Source organism: Helobdella robusta, assembly GCF_000326865.2.
Source record: "Helobdella robusta unplaced genomic scaffold HELROscaffold_6, whole genome shotgun sequence".
NCBI classification, from domain to species: domain Eukaryota; kingdom Metazoa; phylum Annelida; class Clitellata; order Rhynchobdellida; family Glossiphoniidae; genus Helobdella; species Helobdella robusta.
In genome coordinates this window covers 1543707-1568325 of record NW_008705330.1, presented here as the reverse complement: position 1 = coordinate 1568325, position 24619 = coordinate 1543707, and the positions used below count along the sequence as shown (strand labels likewise).

At 32.9% G+C, this 24619-nt stretch overlaps 2 protein-coding genes across 2 annotated transcripts; both read left to right on the top strand.

The window, feature by feature from the left end:
- Positions 1–593: 593 nt before the first annotated feature.
- HELRODRAFT_164101 (hypothetical protein) lies at positions 594–1569 on the top strand (the record flags this gene model as incomplete). The annotated part of the gene is made up of 2 exons (XM_009029137.1): positions 594–877; positions 1284–1569. The coding sequence occupies 2 exons, from the start codon at positions 594–596 to the stop codon at positions 1567–1569; spliced, it is 570 nt and encodes a 189-aa protein (XP_009027385.1).
- Positions 1570–6999: 5430 nt separating this feature from the next.
- On the top strand, positions 7000–23750 carry HELRODRAFT_68646 (hypothetical protein; the record flags this gene model as incomplete). Its single annotated transcript, XM_009028937.1, has 5 exons — positions 7000–7107; positions 12427–12519; positions 12640–12765; positions 14025–14131; positions 23600–23750. Coding segments are annotated over 5 exons (585 nt in total), but the record flags the coding sequence as incomplete, so codon positions are not given.
- Positions 23751–24619: the final 869 nt, after the last annotated feature.

Genomic DNA, 24619 nt, shown 5'->3' with positions numbered 1-24619 from the left:
TATTTAGTGCATTGATAATTTGATATTTTTTTGCTATTGACATACTTTTGGTGACATAATCACTGTTACATTTAATACCAACAGTCGATGCTGGTTTAAAAAAATTACACTTGCAAAATTAATTGGCCCTAAAGTTATATGTATTATACGTAATGTCAAAAAATTAAATGACATTTGAAGCGTATTTCTTTTACATCATAATGACTCACAAAGTTTAGACAAAATAGCAAGAACATGTTGTTAAGACAAAATATATGTAAATTATATTTCATATAATTATCTATCTATTTCTATTCTGTGCTTGTAAATTACGTTTCATTACTTTGGTATCATCTTATATATGAATGCAAATAGCACGTGGTCATATTTTATTATTGCACGTGGTAATATATTATTATTGTTGGCTTTGTAAACGATCCTGGAATTTAATTTTTCTATTTTAGGTTGGTTATTCATTTATAATTTCTGTAATATTTCATATTTTTTCAATTGATTTTATTTATGTTCTTTATTTACTCATTTGGATTTTCTATTTTAGATTAATAAATCAGGTTATTGGAAAGCAAACTTATAAATTAAATTTCAAAAAGAAGATGGCTTCAATAACCAGTAAGTTGTATTTTCATATTATTAAAAGAAATAATGACGAATTTAAATTAGCGGGCATATCGGAAAATAAAGAAACATGGTATGTCCTACCTGAAGAGATGAAAGATTTAAGTTTGCACGAAGCTCTATCTACGAAGCGAGCAATAATAAATACAATTAATTCTATCAAACCTATCAATGGTTATTGCAAAATTTGCATCAAACTCGACGATGAATTGAGAAAAGAATATTACGACAAAGACGAAAATCTATGTTTTTTAGATAATATGTTAGAAAGAAAAAATTATTGATAATAAACATAGAGATGAGCCAGATGACAATTTTTTAAATGAACGAATTAAGGAATTAGAAGCTAAGCTAAGTCTGAATGATAACTTTAAGCTGCAAGACGTTGAAAAAAAATTTATTCTGGGAAAAATTCAACAAAAAGCAAAACCCTACTGAATGGATAGAGAAATTTGAAAATGAATGTAGAAGGCATAAAATACTGAATCCTACTAATTTCATAGCAGCATTACGCTTCTTTTTATCTGGGTCACCGGAAGATTGATACGAATCAAATTTAAAAAAGATCGGCTTAACTAATTGGTCAGAATGGAGAAAGTCCTTTCTGACCATTTTTGCAGATAGAGGTTGGAAAAAAATAAGAACCGCATATAATTACAAATATTTAGGTGGTTCTTTAATGACTATGCCTTAGCGAAAGAAAACCTATGTTTAGAAATTGAAATGTCGAGAATAAACATGATCGTTATGGGCCTTCCTGTAGAAATACAAAACCAGCTTGATAGAGAAGAAATAACGACCATTGAGAAACTGTCCAAAGAACTAACAAAAATTGATGAATGTGTTTCTAACATCAAGCCAAAATATGACAATAAATTTTTAAGTAATGAAATATCATACAATACGGACGTCAAGACAAAGCAACTTTATCAACACAGAGATATGAAAATGTAGACAAAGAAATTTTGGTACCAAAATACAAAATAGTATCAAAGACACATAATACTCTAAATAAACAAAATCAAAGACATGAAAATAACATAAATAAAGAAAATTTCGTTAGACCAAATTTTATCAGGTCAGAGAAGAATATTAATACCACAGCAAATAAACCATGTTTTATGTGTGAAGAATTGGGCTGGAAAAATCGATACCATCCAACAAATGAATGTAGAAATAAGACTCTTTACTCATGAAAAAGAGAAATTAATATTCATGACACTAACTACCATACAGATGACGAAGCACATATGATGAAAATTGAAATTGACAAGAAATCTTTAAACTAGAAAGCCCGGGAAAATTGAATGCACTGATAATAGTAAACGTAATAATCGATAATAAATTAAAAGTTAAAGCGGTTTATGATAGTGGATCAAATATAAGTCTAATAAATAGGAAAATCATAGATATTTTAATACTAGGCTAAAAGTACTTTCAAAACCATCAGTGGGCTCAATTTTAGTTCGGCCCGGGCAAATATAGTTGTTAAGGTTGGTAATTTAACGGATAATTTAAATACATACGTAGTCAAAAATAATAATTTTTCCTATGACCTATTACTGGGTCTAGATGCAATAAAAAAGTTCAAACTAATTCAAGATGAAAATTTTAACATTCTACAAAGAATTAATAAAAACAAGATCATCAAAATAGAAGAAAGAGATAAGATGAATAACAATCACAACATGGTAAAATCAAATGAACTGACTGACAACCAATTTAATCTACAAAAGGCAGAAAAAAATAATTTAATTAAAATTTCAGAAGTCAATTTTAATGAAAATATGAATAAGACAATGTGTGAAAATTTAGACCACATTGAAGATGAAAATAGAAGAAAAGATATTTTAAATTTAATAAACAAGTACAAACATATGTTTGCAAAAGATAAATATGATGTGGGAAAAGTGAAGTCGAAAGAAGCAGAAATAAAATTAACCAGAGATGTAACAGCAAGACCATATAAATGTTCCATAGTTGATGAAGAGGAAATCAAAACTCAAGTCAAGAAGTTATTAGAAGCTGATTTAATTGAAGAATCGGAATCCCCTTATGCTTCGCCAGTAACTCTTGCTTTTAAAAAAGATGATGGTCGTCGGACAAGACTTTGCATTGATTTCAGACGATTAAATAAATTAGTAGTTCCTGAATGCTATCCATTCCCTACTATTAATGATGTCAAAGAAAAAGTACCAAATTGCAAATATTTCACTGTACTTGATATAAATTCTGCATTTTGGTGTATATTATTAAAAAAGGAAGATAGAGAAATGACTTCTTTTATAACTAAGTATGGAAAATTCATGTTTAAGATTTTACCCTTTGGTCTTAAAAATTCTCCAGCAATTTTTCAACGTATTCTATCCAATATCATAAGAAGAAATAATCTGGACAATTTTTGCATTAACTATATTGATGACATACTTATATTTTCACGCTCTTGGGAAGAACACATTATTCATATTGAAGAGACTCTACAAATTATCACAGAAGAAGGTTTTAAATTAAAATTAGAAAAATGTAAGTTCGCTGCTAAAACCATTAAATATGTTGGACATTTTATTCAAGAAAATAAAGTAGCACCAGCTCAAGAAAATTTAATCGCCATCAAGAATCTTAAGAGACCAACAGATAAAACAGGAGTTAGAAGTGTGTTAGGATCTATTAACTTCTACCTTAAATATATCGAAAATAGTGCTCAAAAATTTGAACCACTGCATAAGCTTTTGAAAAAAAATGTTAAGTTTCATTGGTCCCAGGATTGTGAAGATTCTTTCAATTTGATAAAAGAATATTTATGTTCTCAGCCAATCTTAGCCATTTACGATAAAGCCAAAGACACTTATATTGAAACTGATGCCAGTTATAAAGGAATGGGAGCTACTTTGAAAAAACTACATCCTGATGGTTTGTTACATCCTGTCGCATACTTATCAAGAAAATTATCAGAAAAAGAAAAGAAAATGGACATCATTCATCTAGAATGCAAAGCTATCAAAGACGCAATAAAATACTGGCAATATTATTTGATTGGTCGTGAATTTGTTGTTTGTAGTGACCACAAACCTCCTGAGAATCTAAAAACGAAAAGTAGAACAGATGAAATATTGGGCGATTTAGTGCACTATTTGTCTCAATTCAACTTTAAAATTATTTATAAGAAAGGAAAGGAAAATATAATGGCTGATTTACTTTCTCGATCACCAGTATTAGAATATTTTGAAAATGAGGATGCAGTCCAAGTTGTAAATTTAATTGAAAGACCTGAAATTCTTCAGGATCAAAATGATAACATGATTGAATTAAAGAGTGCCAAGAAAGATTGAAAAACGCCATGGTATTATTTTCAAAAAATTGAAGGACAAATCAAGGATATTTGTTTCTGATAAATTTGGTTTAAGAATAATAAAAAAGGTACATGAATATTATGGACATATTGGAGCTGGAAAAAAATAATACCATTTTATTATTTCAAAAACTTTGATCAACTAATTGAAGAATTTTGTAAAAGTTGCACTATATGCTTAGAGAACAAAACTAGAAGAAATAGAATCATCCGGTTAATGTCAAAACTAGGACCCGCGACAGAACCATTCCAAATTATGTCCATTGACACAGTTGGTGGTTTTGCCGGTAATATGTCACCAAAGAAATATATGCATATTTTGGTGGATCATTTTAGTAGATATGCTTGGATTTCCACTACAAAAAGTCAATGCGCAGCAGGTTTCATAAAGTTAATTGATCCGATTGCTAAGAAAAATAATATTAAAATACTTTTAGTCGACCAGTACACCGGAATTAATTCTACAGAACTAAAGCAGTATCTAAACAAGATGAATATTCAAATGGTTTTTACCTGCGTAGATTGCCCTCAATCAAATGGACTAAATGAAAGACTAAACCAAACACTTGTAAACAGAATAAGATGTAAACTTAACAGTGGAAAAAAACAGGCGTGGTCCGTTATTGCAGACAAATGTGTCAAAGAATACAATCGGAATACATAGTTCCATGAAATTTGAACCTGAATACTTATTATACGGCATAAAGTCAACTATCACTCCATATGACGTACCGGAAAGCGATTTAGCTGCAGATTAGAATACAAGCCGGTCGAAATTCTATGCAAAATTTTGAAAAAAACAAGGAAAGGGTTGACAAAAATCGTCAAGAGTACAAATTTGAAGGGGGCAATCAAGTCTATATCCAGAATGGGAGTAAACTTAATAGAGGTAAAATGGACTGAATAAGATTTGGTCCGTTTAAAATTCTTAGCAAGATTTCACCGTCGATCTTCGAAGTAGACTGCGGAAAGAAGAAGGAATTACATTTTTTTCACATTAATAAATTGTCACTTTATGTACCTCAAAAAGTGACTTGAGGGAGAGGGATGTAAATTATATTTCATATAATTATCTATCTATTTCTATTCTGTGCTTGTAAATTAGGTTTCATTACTTTGGTATCATCTTATATATAAATGCAAATAGCACGTGGTCATATTTTATTATTGCACGTGGTAATATATTATTATTGTTGGCTTTGTAAACGATCCTGGAATTTAATTTTTCTATTTTAGGTTGGTTATTCATTTATGCCTTGTGAGTGATGTTGGATCATCAAAGGCTAGGCCCACCGCTTATAACTGTGGTTGCGTAAGGAAGGGCGTCCTGCGTAAAAATTAGCCAAATAAATTACTTATGATGACAGAAGTGACAATGGTTTCATCATAGGTAGCCAAACGGCAACCCCCGATCTCGGGGGAAATGTCGTCTAAACGTGTGTTGTTGTTGTTGTATTCATTTATAATTTCTGTAATATTTCATATTGTTTCAATTTATTTTATTTATGTTCTTTATTCACTCATTTGGATTTCCTATTTTAGATTAATAAATCAGGTTATTGGAAAGCAAACTTATATATATATAAAAGCTATTAGTAATAACTTTGAACTAAATTGGTTTTAAATAATGAAATAAGGGGAAATATTCTTGGTTACAATTGAATAAATAACAAAGATGTAAAAAATTAAAATAAATTGTTAGAATTGAAATGAAGAACCATGAGTAAAATGGATTTGTTTTAAAATCGGGTATATTAGATTGAGATTATTATTATTTGAAAGAAAAGCTGTTAAATTTTATAGATACAAAATAATATTTAACCTCTATCTAAAAGTCAAACTGATCTCTTACAAATATGATTCTGAATAAGATAAAATAGATAAGTAACGTGTATATAAGCAAACATTACATGAATTGTTTTATTTTGAAAAATCGTTTAATGGTAGTTACATTTCTTTTACTTAAAACGTATGAAATCATAAAATAACAGGCATATGCTGAACTTGAACAACTTTTCTGTAAAATCTCTGCTAAAACAATCCATAAGTATTATAAAAAAAAGGCGCAATATGTGAAAAGAAAAAATTGCAAATAAAATGTGTAATGGTTACGCAGTGAGCGGTTGTTTCTGAATCAATGACCTTTTTTCAGTCGTTCTTTTATGATTGTCGCATGATCTTGCATACGTGCGGAATTAGTGCTATTGATCTATAATTATTACAGTCTTTTTGTCTCCCTTTTTCACCAGCATAACCAGAACTGACTTGCACCATTCTTCTGGCCACTTTCCCAAATTTCTTTCAGATTGTGTGAATATCTTTACACACGACGTCCTCCTGCTCTTATCAGTTCTATCGGAATACCATCTTTCCCTGTACTTTTGTTGTTCTTCATTTTACTCATTGCTCTTGTAATTTCTTTCCTCGTTTTTTTACTTTCTTCTTCATTAATTATTTTCTTCTTTTCAAAATTTCAAGCGTTTCTTTTTGGTATGGTTTCATGTTCTGTCTAAATTATTCATCCATCAATCCTTAACCTTGTACTTTCTGTTTAGGTGGTTCCGTTTTTATCCTTTAATAAGAAAGTTATTAAGCCAACGGGATTTTGGAAATTAAGACTAATAAAAAATTTTTGCATTACTTTTCAGACAGATTTACAAACCTCAACAAAAAACGCAGACCTGATAAAAAAAATGACGACTATTTAATGGACATAACAGAATAAACAAAAATAGACTCGTAAATGTTACATAAGTAAAAATTTGAGAAATTTAGAAGAAAAATTTAAAAAATAGGTATTCAATTAAATATTGGGGTTTTAAAGGATGCTACGAGTTTTCCTAAAAACAAAAATTTTTAATAATAATTAAAATTAATAAACAATAAATGTATCAAAAGTTTTAATGTTTCTCATTCAATATTTTGTTTTTTTTGTCAAAAAGCCAATATCATTAATTTCACATTAAATTTGAAAGTATTGTATTTATGAAGGTATTACAAAAATATCGTGAAAAAATATCAATGTGTTTCTTTTTAGTGGCCACAACCAAACTCTTGAGTTCCTTGGTGATACAATTTTACAGTTTATCACATCTGAATATCTGTTCAAGCATTTTCCAGATCATCATGAAGGGCATCTCACCGTTAGACTTTTTTTTATATCTATCTGTATCCAATATTTTATGTTACAAGTAAGGATTGTTAATTTCTTTTTTCATTGAATGTTTTTCCCATGATTTTTTAAAGTTTTTCATTTAAAAGATAACACTGAACCCAAAAAGTAACTATTTAAGTAACTAGTAAAAAAGCAAAGACTTGAAAAACGTATATTGGCAGGGTGGGGATCTAGGGAACCAGCCGTAAAAATTTTCGACCGGATAGGGCTTTTGGCAATTTACTGTAATTTCATTTAAATGGTTAACATTTTGCCTTACAAAATATATTACATGGAAAACGAGTTAAGCTAAACTAGACGATAAAATTGTTTTGCAACCATCTGGAAAAAAGTTTGCATTAATTATGATACCTCGGAAATACTTCTGATGGAATATAAGTTTTGATTAGTCCGGGGCATGACATACAACTGCATCCACACTGTCTTGCGTGCTTTTGAGCAGGCCCACCACTTATAACTGGTGGTTGTCGTCAGAATGAGTATCCGGATATAAAAGTTTTCCCAAAATTTATTCCATGCTATCACAAAAAAATTTAACGACCTCTAGTCCCCAGCAGGCCTTAAGTGGTCAAGGGGTGCCAAGAATTTCTGGGAAGTATGCAATAGCGGAGGAATGTTGCAGAAAAATTTAGAATGGCCCCTCTATGGTACTTAGACTTGGAATGTTTGATCACTGACTGGCCGCAGCATGGCAAAGGGGTTCCATTGAACCGTTCATCATATCAGGGTATACGTCTGTTAGAACACTCCCTGAAAATTGTAAAGTATAAAATTTATAAAGTCTTGATCCTAGTAGTAGTGGGATGTCACGCTGCATCAATATAGATGCCAAAAAGATGCCTTTTATTCCAGGCTGCACGTATGCGTGCTCGAACGGCAGCTCCAGAACATCCCTAGATATTGAAACGATGTGACTTTCTCTACCCTAATGGCTTCAAAAACATTGCTATTTCGTATTTGTTGTTGTGGATTGATGCAAGCAGGACAAACAAAATTAGACACTGTATTAAAGTACCAATTATTTTTGAACAACGTTGTGACACCACTGGTTACACTGCTGACAATTGTTACCTACACCAGCTTTACAAACTGAACAGGGTTCTCGTCTAGTAACTGTGGATTGGATGGGTTCACCAGTGTTCATTGCTTTGGTTTTGCTGATGTTGACTTTGAATCCATGATCGACGGGTCTGGTGTTCCAATCTTCAAACATCTGTGCTACATTCTGCTCAGACGTGGCTGTTAAAACGATATCATCAGCATATATTAAATTCCAAATGTCACCAGTGCGTATCGGTTTTGTGATTTCTTCCATCACAGTTATAAATAACAATGGACTGATGAGAATCGAGCCTTGGTGAACTCCAACGCCGATGTCAAATGCATCTGTGTTTCCAACCGTTGTGCTGACAAGAGTCTTAGTATTCGTATGCATTTCCATCACAAGTCGAACAAGATATTCTGGAATGAGTTGTCGACGTAGACTCCACCTGGTTGCTTCACGGGGAACTCGTTCAAATGCTTTTTCAAGGTCTACAAAAATGTGTGATAGTAGTTGATGCTTTGCGAGGTACTTATCTTTCAGTTGCCGAAGGATGTGAATTGCATCAATTGTTGAAACCAAATTGATAATTTCCGATTGTGATGCACGACATTAATTTTTTCTCAAAAATTTTCTGGACAATTTTCAGGGAGTGTTTGTTCTAACAGACGTATACCCCGATATGATGAACAGTTCAATGCATCACCTTTGCCTTTGGATAGCGGAACTGTGATGTTATAGTTCCATTCAGTCGGTATTGAGCAATTTCTCCACACTTCACAGCAAAGTTGTAGTAACATTTGGATACCTGCAGTACCAGATGCTTTGATAATGTCATTTGTGAGTCCAGAGGGCCCTGCTGCCTTTCCATCTTAAAAGCTTTCAGAGCTTCTGTAAGTTCCTCTGCAGTGATGTCTGGAATCGGATCTTCGATGGGTGGAGCGTCACAGTTGACATTAATGGGATTTGTTTCATTTAACAGACGGTTGAAGTATTCTCTCCACTGTATCTTGATTTCATCTTGTTCAAGAACCATCTCATTTTTGTCGTTTTTGATACATGATGCACCAACTATGTCTTTCTTTGTACGCTTTGCTTGTTTTGATATACGATACAGAGATCACCTTTGCTTTGCTTTGCTTTTGCTCTCTGCACTGATCTCTCCGAGCCAGTGCAACTTGACGTCTAGCATAGATGCTCTTCTCACGGAAAGTTTTACGGTCATCAACAGACTTTGATTTTTGCCATTGCTTGTATGTAGCTTTCTCTTCAGCTATTGCATTTTGTACACTTTCATCCCACCACCAAGTGTCTCGTTCATGCTGACGTTTTGTACCAGTTTTCTCACAAGCTTTAGTTGCTGCGTTCATCAAAACGGTTTTGTATGCACTCCAATCTGTACTGACTTGCGAATGGTGGTCTAACTGTGTTGCGACAATATGTTGAAATTTTTCTCGATGAATATTGCTTTTCAGCTTCCACGTTTTGATTCTCAGAGGCATTCGTTTAGACTTATGTTGTGACAGTTGGACAACCAGGTCTGCCACAATATATTGGGCGACACATGATTCGCCAGGTATAACTTTGACATTTTTGAACAGCCTGAGGTGTTGTTGCTTGACAGCGAAGAAGTCAATTTGCGTGGCTGAGGGTCCACATTTTGTATGTTATGAGATGTTCCAACCTCTTTCTAAAATATGTGTTCAGTAAACAAAACCCGTGACTTTCAGCAAATTTAAAGATGCAGTTGCCATCTTCATTCCATTCTCCATAGCCAAAACGCCTGGTACGTTGTCAATACCATCTGTTTTCTCTCCAGTGTGACCATTGAGATTGCCTCCAATCAGGATTTTCAGATTTTGGTATTGTTGAGATGGTATCAGAAAAGGCAGCCCAGAAGTCATTTTTTATCTCTTCTGATTCGCCTGTCCGTGATGCGTATGCAGGAAAAATAATCATTTCAATCGAGTCTCCTGAAGGCAACAGATGTCAATCCTTCTACGCTCGACCATTTCTGCGATTTCCATGCTGCTGCCAGTCAGTGATCCAACATTGACCGTTCCAAGTCTAAATACCATAGAGAAGCCATTCTGAATTTTTCTGTAACATTCCTCCGCTATTGCATTCTTCCCAGGGTTTCTTGGCACCCCTTGACCACTTAAAGCCTGCTGGGGACTAGAGGCCGTTGATTTTTTTTGTGATGGCATAGGAATAATTTGGGGAAACATCCAGACATCCATCCTGACGACAACCACCAACTGGTGCTTTTTCTCAAAAAGGCAGCATGGATGCAGTTTTATATAATAACCAGGACATTGATAAAATCTAATGAAGCAGTTTAAGATATTTAGGGTAAAAGAAGTTCATCGGAGTTCCAGTATCTAGTCCACAAGATTAGCAACGCTAAATATAAAAAGGGGAAATTTTTGTTGGCCCTCAAATCAAAGCTGTATTGCAGGATGAAGCGTTCGAAAAGTCTCGTTTCAAGATCTGTGCTGGAAGCATGTTGTCACTCAAATGGCTCTTTGAATATTTTCTGGGTAATCATATACATACAAAGAAACGTCTTCTTGATGCTTATCAAAAACTGAGATGCAATATGTCATTATTAGTTAACTTATTGTACTTCCATCTACATTTTTTTTTTCAAAAATCTTAGTATTATGAGTGTCGAATAGGGAGAACATCTCCACAAACATATTGAACGAAGAAATTGGGATGCAATATGTCATTTTTCCATCTAGAATTTTTTTTTCAAAAGTCTCGGTAATGTGATGTTCTACAAAGATATTAAACAAAGATAGGTAACGGAGCGGTGTTATCAAGGTTTCTGGAATGCTTGTATGTGTGTCTTCATTGCTGATAACACAGTCTAAAGGCATGACAGAAAGTCATCCGCTAAGCATTTTAGATGAAAATATGGTATGCAGACTGGTGTATGATTTTCGAAGTAAGGTTTGCTTGCACCCAGATTTTATTTGCTTAAATACAAGTTTTAATCTAGTGAATAAAAAATCTCAGAAGTAACGTGTTAGCAAAGATCGGAATACATGTTTAAAATCAGCACGAAAAATCAGTTCATAATCCTGTATCTACGTTTCCTATGCATTCGACAACAGTAAAATGAAAACCCAGACACGATGCCGAAACACAAAACTTAGTGAAGGTGAGATGAAATCATTCACAAAACACAAACTACCGCAAACGGTCTTGCTGTCGTAATCAGACAAGGCTGGCAAGCATGAGCCACAAAACCAACACCACAAACGAACTGGCTCTCGCAATCAGACAAGACTGGCAGAAACACCAGTGGCATCACAAACGGTTTGACTCTTGCACGAAACGCACGAGCCAAAGCACCAACAACTAATTTAAAAATTATTCAGTATCACCATTATTACTAATAACTTATCTCCACGTTAAAATTAGCTTAAACTTCAAAACTTATCTGGTGATACATTAACTAAATTTATCATAAATGAATAATCAATTCACACTTCTAATTCTAATTTACGTTTCATAAAGAAAAAAAATCTTGCAATGCTTTTTTGCATTTTTGCATCGCCAACAGAATTTCTTCCACAAAGCAGCATGTTTCAACATGTTTATATCGATTTAGTTGGACCTATATCATCATCGAATGGACACAAACATTTCACCAGGTGGCCAGTAGGATCACCCATCAAAAATACTTTAACTAAAACAATAGTATATGTTTATATAATGTTGTTTATTGTATATGTTTATATAATATTGTTTATTGTATATACACTGTAATAAAAACCATTACAATCACTTTCAAACTTAAATAACAAATATTGATTTTGTTGGTCTTTCGTTGCAAAAAAAAATTAATTTTCGTGAAAGTTTGGTCATAACAAAAAACCTAAAAAAAAACTTAAAATCCTCAATTTTAACCACTACTGTATTATTCATTCCCTAATTTTCAAACTGTTGTGTTTCGTTGTTTTGAAGAGTTGAAACACAAACTAAATAGAAAACAATAAGCGTAATGTACGTATACTAATTTATTACGTAAAATAAATATAACGTTCTATAACCAAACGAATTGAACGAACTAAAAAACATGTCACAGTAAGTCACATTGTACATTAATTATCGCCCAAAAACAAATAGAATAAATAGTGATGTGCCCTGCACATAACACAAACAATATTCAAATAGTTATTATAATGCCATGAGCATAAAAGTTTATTACCTTAATAAATTTTTTATAATTTTTAGCTATTGAGAAGTAGTCTGGTAAACAACAAAACACAAGCAATTATTTGTGATGACTTGGGAATGACTGAGTACGTCATCAATAATGACCCGAAGGTAACTGAATAATTGGAACGTTAAGGGTTTTTTTATAAATGTTTTTTTTAATTTAACATTGAAACATCAACAAAATCTTCTACACAAATTAATTTGCGAAAGGTAAGAGAACGAATGGAGAATGAAAAAAATAAAGTGAAAGACAAGGCTGATATCCTGGAAGCTTTTATAGGTGCCCTCTATGTAGATCAGGGTTTAGATCCGTGCATTGTCTTTTGTCAAGTTTGCTTTTATCCTAGACTAAAAGTAACTTTTTTTCTATTGTTCAATAATTTTTAAAATAAATATTTTTTGTTACGTTTTCATTAAATTTGTATTTTATCATCTTATTGGTAAATACCATAAATAATTATTTTATGATTTATTTTCATTTTACTGATTTTGATTCCCTATGCATTTAGTTGTTAAATGGTTAATAGTCGGATGAAAATTATCTGGCTATTTTAATATTTTAAAATTATTTTAAAAAAATTTTTTATTTCACATACAAAAAATTTAATCATTTTTGCTGACGTTTTCATTAATTTTTTATTTTATCGTCTCATTGGTAAATACCATAAATAATTATTTTTTGATTTATTTTGATTTGACTGATTTTGATTTTCTCTGTATTTTGTTGTTAGATAGTTAATAGTCGGATGAAAATTATCTATCTGGCTCAGGCTCCTTAAATCCGACTCCGGGTTCTGATACCAAAAAAAATTTTCAATTTTTACATTATAATTTTACCGTATTATCCCTTCTAGATGAAAAATACTTTAAAAAACATTTTAATTTATTCAATTGTTTTTCCTAGTATTAAAATATTTCTGTTTTCACTCTTAGAATCTGAAAAAATTATTTTGTTTCAATATGTTATATTTATATAATTATCCGCATTTATTTTTAATATTAAAAATAATTGCATATTGCCACACATATTTTTGTTTAAAAAAAATCATGATCTTAAATAAACGTTTCGGAAAAAAATTTTTTTTTATTAGTAAGATTAGTTGGATAAGAAAATCCGACTTAGGCTAGTCAAAAATTCTAACTCCGTCAAAAATCTCTTATTCCGACCAACTCCGTCATGGTTTAATTTGAATGAAAGCAATCACTTGACATTCGAATTAAAAACTTTTTGTTTTCAATTTGCTTTTTTAGTTTATAGTTTTTTAGATGATTGCCTAAAATGGCATTAACGATTTGAGGAGCGTTTAAATTTTTGTGGAAATTTCAAAGGCTTTTTGGAACCAAAATAACATCCACATTTATAAATAATAATCGAACTTTATTTACTTCAGTTTAATTAAATTAAAAGTTGGAACTCTGTTACTATGAATGTAAACAATGGCGGATCTAAGGGGACCGGGCAGCAAAATTTTTAAATCGTGGCCAATCTAAATTTTAAACATTTCCAAACTTTTAATCCCCTCCGTCAAACTTGCCTAGATCCGCCACTGTATGTTAAACTTATTTCACACCATTTCATTGCTTTTATGAAAAATCCCTTTTATTGTTTGCAGGAATTTATTATGAATCAAGAATGGAATGATGCCAAGTCACAGCTCCAACAATGTTGTTTGACCCTTCGTGATCCGTCGGACGGAGAACCAGACATTCCTATTTACAAGTTTGTTTATTCCATTACAATTTATTCTAATAATTGTAAAAATGTAAGTAATAATTGAGATCTGTTACGTTCATTTTAAAGTCGCATATCAAGTGTTTGATTTTTTCGCTGCAATACCTGTTTCGTGAAACTTTCATAGTAAACCGTTTTTTATGCTATTTTTTATTTTTTCTATGATGTAATGAACTTGCGATGTAAGAAAGCTGTTTTTGTTTTAAATTATTTTGTTTTTTTTATTTATATGAGCCAGAGCAAACAGTTTTAAGGTTTAATGCTTTGATGATCCCATGTCTTTAATTATAATATTTTTAAAAGAAAGTGAAGAACAGGTTACTTCAGCATTTTGAAATAAATTTGGTAGTTTTTTTAATATAAATAATAATGTGGGCGGAGTGATGAGTAATAATTAAAACCCTTACAATTACGTGAAGGAATCTCCGCTTTGTGGGAAACATCGTTAAGCATTAATTTTTATACGCTGTTTGTGTTGTTGATATTTATGAATTTTGAAGTGTAATACAAATTTTTAAGGCCATTAGCACAGTTGAATAATAATACAAATTTTTTTTCATTTTTTTGGCATCTGAAAGAATTACGATTTTCAAAGTTGTCATGGTTTCATATTATAAAATTTAAATGCTGATTCTTACTGGAAATCGAACTCGAACTGTTAACACTCACAGTAACTAACAGTAATAATAAGAGAGAAACACCCTATGACTATCTTTCATTTAATTACTTTGAAATTACTAGACATACATACATGTGTGATACATACATACCTGTGCATGTGTGATGCAGGTATGTATGTATATTCACATATATGTATATACGTATATATATGTATGTGAATATACATACATACCTGCATGTTTTTATTATATACGTATGTTTTAATATGTTTAATTTCACGTGTATGTTTGTAAATGATAAAATTAAAACCTGAAAATACCGATAACAACGCTTCAGGCGAATGTTGATGTAAATGATGCGGGCAGTTGATGTTTGGAAAATTTTTGATATGGCAATCTTATTTATATCTTTACTTCGAAATTACCAGACATTAACGCGTATGTGTGATGAATGCATGTATTTTTATGATCTAATACATGCATTCGTACTTTTTAATTGAAATTTTTACAGGATGATACAAATATAAAACCACACCATATATGCATTGTTTTTTTTTTTAAATTTTTTTTTGAAACAGTCTATTCATTATTGAAACAGTGGTATTCATGTGTACTTACACATGAATACCACCAGATGGCAAAACAAAGAATCATATAAATTACTTTACGATGCCACAAAGATGGAAAAGATCTGTGAAGAATTGGAAAACACATCCAGGTGCAGATTGATAACCTGCTCGTAGCTACTCTCAAGTTCAAAGTCAAGAAAAAGACAAAAACGCAACCGGTTCAACGACAGGTTAGAGGACTTCAAAGATAAAAACGCAAGTACGAAAAAAGATTTGAAGAATTAAATTAAAATTGAAGACGAAAACACTCCAGAGACATTTTGCCAAAATACACTTGAAACTACGGCGGAGGAAAGGAAAGAAAAGCAGAATAACCTGAAACGATAGGAGCTGAAAGCTGATGTACAAAAAAATTACGGAACGACAAACAAAATCAAATCGAGAACATATGTAAAGAAGTAGACGTCGCAAACTTCCATGTTTGACATATTGAAGAAATGTTATTTAAAGAAGAACCAGAGTTAAAGCCTAATATATACTTCCGATACGTTAATGATATTGTTGTAACTTGACCTTGGTTTGATCAATTTCCTTCTTTGCGTTGATCTTCTGATTCTTAATAGGAGGCTAGCCAATCCAGATGTACGAGGTTTACCTAGTTCTCGGACCCGATATACCACGTCGTTGATCCGGGTGATGACTTAGCACAGCCCTTCCCAATCCTTCCACTCATCTTCCTTCAATTTCAAGGCGTTCTTCAATTTCATCTTGCAGTTCATTTAATCTATCTCGACTTTCATCTTCAAACTTTTCTAACCATGTGGTGAAGTTATCTTAGGACTGTTTCTCTTTTTTTTCCGTCTTTACTTGAACTCTCTGAGCATCTGCTTCACTCTTATGTCATTCTCATCTTTCCGTTCTTTCATCTCATCTGTATGCTTCTGTTTCGGTTTTTCGATTTCTTTAAGTTTAATTTTTTTACCTTTCCTCTTGAGAATATTTCCGTTTGTTGTTACTTCATTCAGATCTATTTCAAGTCTGTCCAATCTATCTTTGTTGATCGATATTTGCCGTCATTTCAGCGTTTTGTTGTTTCATTTCAGCCTTTATTTTCAGGAATTGTTTTTCCACTCGGATTGCTATGCGGTCTTCATTAGCCTTCAATTCCGCGAACTGCTTTTCTGCTAGACGGTCGGTATAAGCCATCACTTCCGCGAAGATCTGTATGACTTGTTGCATGCTTAACGCGGACGAATTCCTGTTGTTCGTTTTACTAGAATTTGATCCTTGTTCGTTTTTATCTGTTGTCTGTTGAGTGCATCATAAACGGTTGATTCGATCAGTCTTTGTAACTCCTTTCTTCAGACTAATTGAGTTTCTCTAGCACTGACATTATTTACTGTATATCAAAAATCCTACTTCTGACACCAGTGTTGTAACCTCTTTGACCTCTTAACCACCGACCCCGATGTTATAGCTTCAATACTCGCTATATCTCCAACACCGTATTGTAGCTTCCAACGATAGTCAAGAGTTTGTTTATTCGTAGGTTCAAGATTTTCAATAGATGAACACAACTACTTCATACGCAACTTTTTTGGACGTTGATTTGAATACCAGCAGTAATAGAAACACTTGCCATCTAAGGAATATATTTTTAACGGTAATTTCAGTTCTATTCGTCCCAAACAGAGTTCGTTGCAACATCTGCATAGATTGGAGCCAATCTGTCTAAATGAACAATTTTGATTATTGCCCGCCGCCTCCGATGTTTTTGAATTTGGTAGACGATGTCATTCTATTGTTATGATCTGATAAGGTCCTTCCCAATCACGTTGAAGCTTTGGAGATCGTTCTTTTTTTGGTGAGGGCTATACAGCCATACCAAATCGTTGGCGTTAAATCCAGCTGTGTTTCTCTTTTGATCGTATCGTGTCTTGGCTGTTTCATTTTTCTTTTTTTATTGTGGTACTAGGAATAAATATAGATCATGCTTCTTTTGATATCCATATCACATTCACAACCTAAGGTAATCAGAGGTAATCGCGTGTATTTGTGGATGCAGTTTAACCGCTTACGGGGATTGTCCACATAATCTGTTATTGATTTTGGGTCTCCATGTGATACGCCATATTTTTTTTTATATCAGCTGGGGTTCCTATTGTACTTCAATAAAGAATCTTTGAGCGAGTCTCCCTACAACCAGAATGTAACGGTTTCCATCATTTGATTCAGGATATGGTCCAGCAATGTCGATAACAATTCTTTCGAAGAATTCTTTTCACCGCTGCGTACGTTCTACATTTTCAACACCAACTTTAATCTTCTCGAGCGGTAACCCAGTAGAAATTCTCACGTATTCTCTCAATTAACTCCAAGATCTTACTCCTGATGAACCACCATGCATTTCTTTAAAAATTTCTGCAATTTTATTCCTAGGTACCACAATCTGCATGCGATGTTTCGATCCATCTGTTGATTCCAATTTTCTTTTAAGCAACCCATCTTCCAAATGCAAGGATGTTTTTCTTTTTAGAATATGCATCTTTCGCCATATCATGCTTCTTTTGCTATTCATATCACATTTACAACCTGAGGTAATCAGATTTCCGAGATAATTGAAGCTGTTGACTAGTTTCACCTGTTTACTATTTATGATTATGGAGCAGATCGGGGCGGTTTTACTTTTACTGATAACTATGCACTTTTTTATGTTTTGATTTGCAAGCCTTTCTTTTCACTTTCAAAAACCAGTTTGGAAACAATTGTTTGCAGTTTTTCCATTGAACCGGCTACAAGAGCTGTATCACCAGGATACCTTACATTGGTAATATTTACGCCACAAATGGATATTCCAGGTAGATCTTTTATTTTTCTCATGATGATATTACTAGAGTTTATACAGCCTTGCTTAACACCTTTTTAACAACTGGTCACCTTTTTAACAACTTTCATCGCTACTTTTTGTTCCAGGTTTTTGATAACTCTCGTGTCTTTTCTATCAATGTCCAAATTTTTCAATATTTCCATAAGCTTCACGAAGGCATTTGAAATTTCAGATCTGATTTTGCTTTGTACTCTCATCATCATAATTCTCGAGAGACTTGGTAAGCCTTTTGCTGTAGAAGTCTCAATAATATATCTCGTAAAGTCACGACTTGCTGGTTGAACAACTTTCCTAAAACAATTATATCGTCTACGTAGGCAAGACATGTTTTCCATGTTAGAACTCGTAATACACATTAGTCGTACAAACGAAGCTGCACAGTTCAAACGGCATTACAGCGTCATAAGCCTGAATGCTGTTTTTCACGGTCGTTTTTCTCGATCTCTACTTGCCAATATCTGCTTTTCAAGTTAGCATGGAGAACCAGTGTAAACCGAACAACGTATCTATAATGTCATCTATTCTCGGTATTCTACTATCATTTTTTTGTCACTTCGTTTAGGTTTCTGTAATCCACACAAAAGCGGGTGTTGCCGTCTTTTTTCTTTACTAGGTCAACTGGTGATTCCAAGGACTAGTTGTCAGTTTGATGACACCGTGGTTTAGCATTATAGTTATCATCTCGTTTACCTCTTCTTGTTTTTCTGGTAGAAGACGGCAGGGTTCTTGTCTGATTGGCTTCGAGTCCTTAGTATCGATTCTATGAATATCAAGGCCCGTTTTTCCTTGATTATCGTCTCCGGTTGAAAATACATCTGCAAAATCCGCTATCGATCTCCTTGTTGCAAATTGAGTTCACATAATAGACTTTTATAAATAACTTTTCATGATTATTCTTTATTATTCTTTTCGACCAGCCGACCACTATTCTGATGTTGAATATCCAAAGATTTCACGATATTTACAGATTGACAAAAACTTGTTTCTTGGTCATTTTGAATTCTGCCACATTTAACATCCGATCTGGAACAGAGCCGTTTTTTTTTGTTTTTACGAGACTCTTTGCAATAACAATGTTGTCGATTTTCATCGTCTTCGTTAGCTCAACCAGGTAGAATTGGTGGTCCCCAATATCGCCATAAATTTTCTCCTATATGATGTTCCCTGGTGATTTAGGTACTTCAATGTCACTGTCGATCGTTATACGAATACATTTCACTATCTCCGTATTTCTCCATTTAGGACGCGTTTTTCTAAATCAATTTTAAAACCACGTTTTTTTAGATAATCAGCGCCTATTATGCATTCGTCGGTGATAACTGCTTGTCAGGGTTTTAGCTGCGACCGGGAAAATTAACATGCAAAGGGTATGAATACATTATGATAGCAGTGATAGACGAATGCCAATGAAGCACGCAAAAATAGCAATCAATCCGCGGTGTGTAACAGAATTGTTTAAATAAACAGACCCGGAAAGTTTGAAAGGAGAACAAGCGATAATTCTGTTGGTGTTGGTGGAAGTTGGTCGGTCGTAGTTAGCGGTAGTTAAAATTCTCGAGGTTACGTCGGTTGGTAGAAACAGTTACGTCGGTGGTTGGTACAGTTGGTAGAAGCAGTTACGTCGGTGGTTGGCACAGCTGGTAGAAGCAGTTACGTCGGTGGTTGGTACAGTTGGTGGAAGCAATTACGTCGGTGGTTGGTATAGTTGGTAAAAGTGGTTAGGTTGGTGGTTAATAAATTTCACAGTAAACCCTGATACCGAAACGACACGTCAATTCAGCAGACGTGATTTGACAACGCGTTCAACAACCTACCCGTCACTTCAGCAGACGTGAAGGGACACTACACTCAACAGACGACGTGTCAATTCAGCAAACGTGATTTGACAACGCGTTCAACAATCTACCCGTCACTTCAGCAGACGTGAAGTGACACTACGTCAATTCAGCAAACTTGAATCGACAACACGTTCAACAATCTACACACCAATTCAGCAAACGTGAATTGACAGTGTGCTCAACAAACGACACGGCATTTCAGCAGCGGTGAAGTGACAACACGACGGCAGTCAACGAAGCCTCCGCCAGAAGTTTCACTGACAACGTGACAGCCGGTGTCCACATGCACAGTCATTGCTACATTTGACGAAAACTTATAATTTTTATTGCTGGGAACTGTCGGTGAACCCTTACAACTGCTATTAAGAATGTGCCCTCAATGCTAAATTGCCTAGTTGAACAGTATAAGAAATTTTTCTGTAGACGGGCGCTATTTCTTTTTTAGTTGTTCGAAGAATATATTTATGAAAATGTTCTCATTATAGGTTGGGCACCAGATCGAATGTTAATATTGACCTCGTTGCTCCGGTGTCGATTGTAATTGAATGAATATTCTTGTGAACCAACTTAGCCATCCAAACAAAAGTCTTTGACTGTGTCTTGACTTCGATGCAGTCTTAATCGCGTTATTTACAATCTTGTCATAGATGTCTTTCTTCTCCACAATTTCAGCATTTTGGCGCACCATAATCCTGTCCCTTCTGTTCTAGAATCATCCTTTGACACGAACATTCTTCACTTTGCTTTGCTAACTCGTTTGTTAGACTGTAAGCAACGGTTGCGTTTGTCCGCTAGTATGAGATTTGTCTAAGATTTTCAAATCTCGAACAGCCTTTACAAACGTTTCTAATGCAGTTTCTTCTTTGTGTTGTGGATCGTACGTATGACAGCAGAGTCAACCGTTCAATGTCCTGTGCCATAACTGGCACCGAGTTGTTTACATTTTGAACATTATTAATCAATCATCCAAATTAACAGTACCGGAGCAATGTTTGCTTCATGTGCTCTTCACCGTAACATAAATTCAACGCATTAATAGTTGGAATGGTTCTTGATTGGAATCGTTTAGAGAACTTCTGCCGCTTCTACCACAAGCGCCGTTGTCTTTCATTCCAGCCATAATTCATTGCTACCGCTTCAAACTGGATTTTATAAGTGTTCAAAGAAGTTTCTCCGTCGAATGCTGGCGCTTTCAATGTCTTTGCGGTCACGTGGCTTACAGGTGTGGAGTTTTTTAGTTATTTTCAGTTCTGGTTTAAGTTTAGCAAGATAATTTCTGTTCAAACCCTTGATCAAATTTTTGTTCAATTTGTTCAATTTTTTATCTTCCTTCCTCATCATCTAATTTTCTATTTATGCTATGATTACGGCCGATTTATGTTCAGCTTTGACATAAAATTGTTTTCTGAGTTCTCTCAACTGTTGTATCATTTTAGCATCAATCACGGCTGTTGTCCGATTTTTGCGTCAATTTGTCCTCACGTCTGTTTTATTTCTGCCGGTTCAATTTTTTATTTGTTTAAATTTTGTTGACTGTTGTTCAATTTTTGTTTATTGTTGTTCAATTTTTGTTTATTGTTGTTCAATTTTTGTTTAATGTTCAATTTTTGTTTATTGTTGTTCAATTTTTGTTTAATGTTCAATTTTTGTGAGTTGTTGTTTTATTTCCGATGATATCGTTTGAAGTAGAGCCATCAATTCGATGTTTGCCCTAGCTTCCATAACTGCATTCGATTCGACATCCTGGATCGTCGAACTCGAATTTATCTGGATTCTTATTCCTGTTAACAAGGACTTCCGCTAGGCGTGCTATCAAAGCTCCTCTATTTCCATTTGTAGCAAGATTTTGTTTTCGTAACTTTTCTTTGAGTTCCACCAATTAAATTGATGTACTTTTGTCATGTTGTTTTTACAAAATAACTTGTCGACTAAAAAAAAATAAAATTTTAACCACGATTATCACCTATAATCCACCTAATATCCAACCAGACACCCATGTTATAACGACGACGACGACGAGTTCGTTTAATCCCAGTAAAAAATAATGACACGAAATAACTTCCAAAATATCGATTTATTTATTTACAAAAATTAATTAATTATTTTGTCAATAATCAACGTCAAATAATTTTACTAATAAATGTTAATATTTTCCAGTTATCAAATTAACGTTCAGAATTAACGTTTTCCGGATAACAATTCACAAACGTTTATCGCACAAACAATAAACACACAACGCAGTCTAACATCAAATTGACACTAACAATCAATGGCTTACTAAAACCAATTATTCAACAACAACCCTTTCAATATCTCGCATGCCTTGTTATACCCATTTGCCCAACGCTTCTCGAACGTCCTAGATATCTAGTTGTCGGAAGGTTCTAGTTCATCCTCGAACGGTGACAATTTGTGACGGTTATAACAGTATTAAACTACGAATATACTACTCCAACCAAAGAACGCTATTTCTCATTCGTATACCAGTAAGCTAAAATTGATAAATGGATAATAACCATCTAATATTTTCGTTCAAATGTATTGTTGGTGAGTGTGGACAGCATAATTCTAAATACACGTACAAGCAGGTGCTATAAAAAACAAGACGACTTATGTTGCAGACTGTTTAAATATAAAAAAGTGTGCACATAAATTAAAAATTATTCGTGAACATTATGGGTTATGTGTTATATCTATATTGCTTTACTCAAAGGTCACTATTTCTGTAAGTTATTGTTAGAGTGTTAGTTGTTTGAATTCACTAGTAAAAATAGAAATAAAAATAATTTAAATTTAATGGTATAAAACTACTACAACTTTGATTGAAAAAATAATTTTTGTGTTTCAACCAAATTTGATAAAAATCTAGAAATACTAATTGGAAAACAAGAAAATAATTGGACAATATATCGACGAAGTAATATAATAGATATTTTTAAACACTTTTTATCAATAACTAGTTAACTTGTAAAAATTTATATTTTCAAATAAATAAAAATCAAATTTTTTCTTTTCTTCAAAAGATTTGATAGAATTTTATCTATTTATAAGTAATATTTATAACATATTTTTGCCAATTATTTTTATTAAGATTTACTTTTTAATACTTATATCCAAATTAACCTGTTTTTTAGCAAGTTTCATCTGGAAACAAGTTATATCTCAGCATTTATTAATTTTGTAAACAATTTTGTACAACAACGTATTCATTCAAAACTTGAGGAATGAACATGTCATGATCTGAGCCCTTTAATATTGAAAATAGTGGTTTTAATTACGTTTGAATTAAACATAAAAATTTTAATTGTAAATTTAAAGTTGAAGAATCAAAGTTATGATAAAGTTTATGAATTGTAAAATTAATAACATTTAAAATGAAGAGAGATTAAGTAAATAAATGCTTATGTTCAATTTTAATTTGTGCAACATTGTTTCTACATTTACTTAATTTTAATTTTTTCAACGCCTCCAACTGTTGTTTTTTAATTAGACCAAGATTTCAAAAATGTTTTAGATATTGTTTTTGTTGTTAATTGTATTAGAGTGTTGCAATGTACGGGCCCCACAAATACTCGGAAGTACCATGTAGCCGTTTATTTCAGAGGAGAAAGGTTAGCAACAGGTGTAGGTCACAGCATCCAACAAGGAGAGATGGAAGCAGCCACAAACGCTCTTAAAGATAAATCAGGTTAGCAACCTTAAGCAATCTTAAGCACTTTTTGTTTTATGTTTGACTTCTTGCATTTATCTCGTGAACAGTGAATTTTTTATGATTTTTAACGCCACGCATCAAGTTTACAATTTACTGTTTATCACTGTTAAGTCTTCAAGTTAGTAATTATTTTGAAATGATAATTCATAATTTTATATAATAAAAATTCAGAAGTTGTCGACCGCCAAAAAATGGTAGTGGTCTTTTCTACAACTAAAATCTTGAAATTTCTCTAATTCAATGAAAGTGTCGATAACAGATGTTTTTTAACATCCTTGACACGGCTGTCATTGTTGTTTCATGGTCTGGATATGGAATTCCTGATTTGAACAAATCATCTAAAGCGAAACATCTCGCCAATTCATCGCGAATGTCAAGGAATGTTTTGTCAAGTCACTAATTTGGAAACGTTTGAACAATTCTTTTCGGCTTTGAAAGCCAATCATAGAACAAATTTCTAGAGCTTGCATGCGATTTGTTTGACATTTCATTCAAAAAATAAACAGAATACAAAAATAAGAACTGTTTAAGAACTACGACGCAATAACTGAAAAGAACAATGATAAAGAGCACAAGGAAAAATAAGATGTTAATCGTGTTTATTCATTAAAATGTTTTGACAAAAATTCATGCGTTACGTTAGGATTTTTATAAATATGGCTTTCTTGAATTTTGTAGATTTTTTTTTCAAATGTTCAGTTTATTATTCTTAAAAAATGAATAATAATTTTAATTGATTAATATTTATTCACATTTGTATTGTAACTATGCAGATATGTTTCCTCACTTACTTCAAACCAAACAATATCTGGATTGGAGATTTGGACGATGTTTCAGAAATCAAAATTAT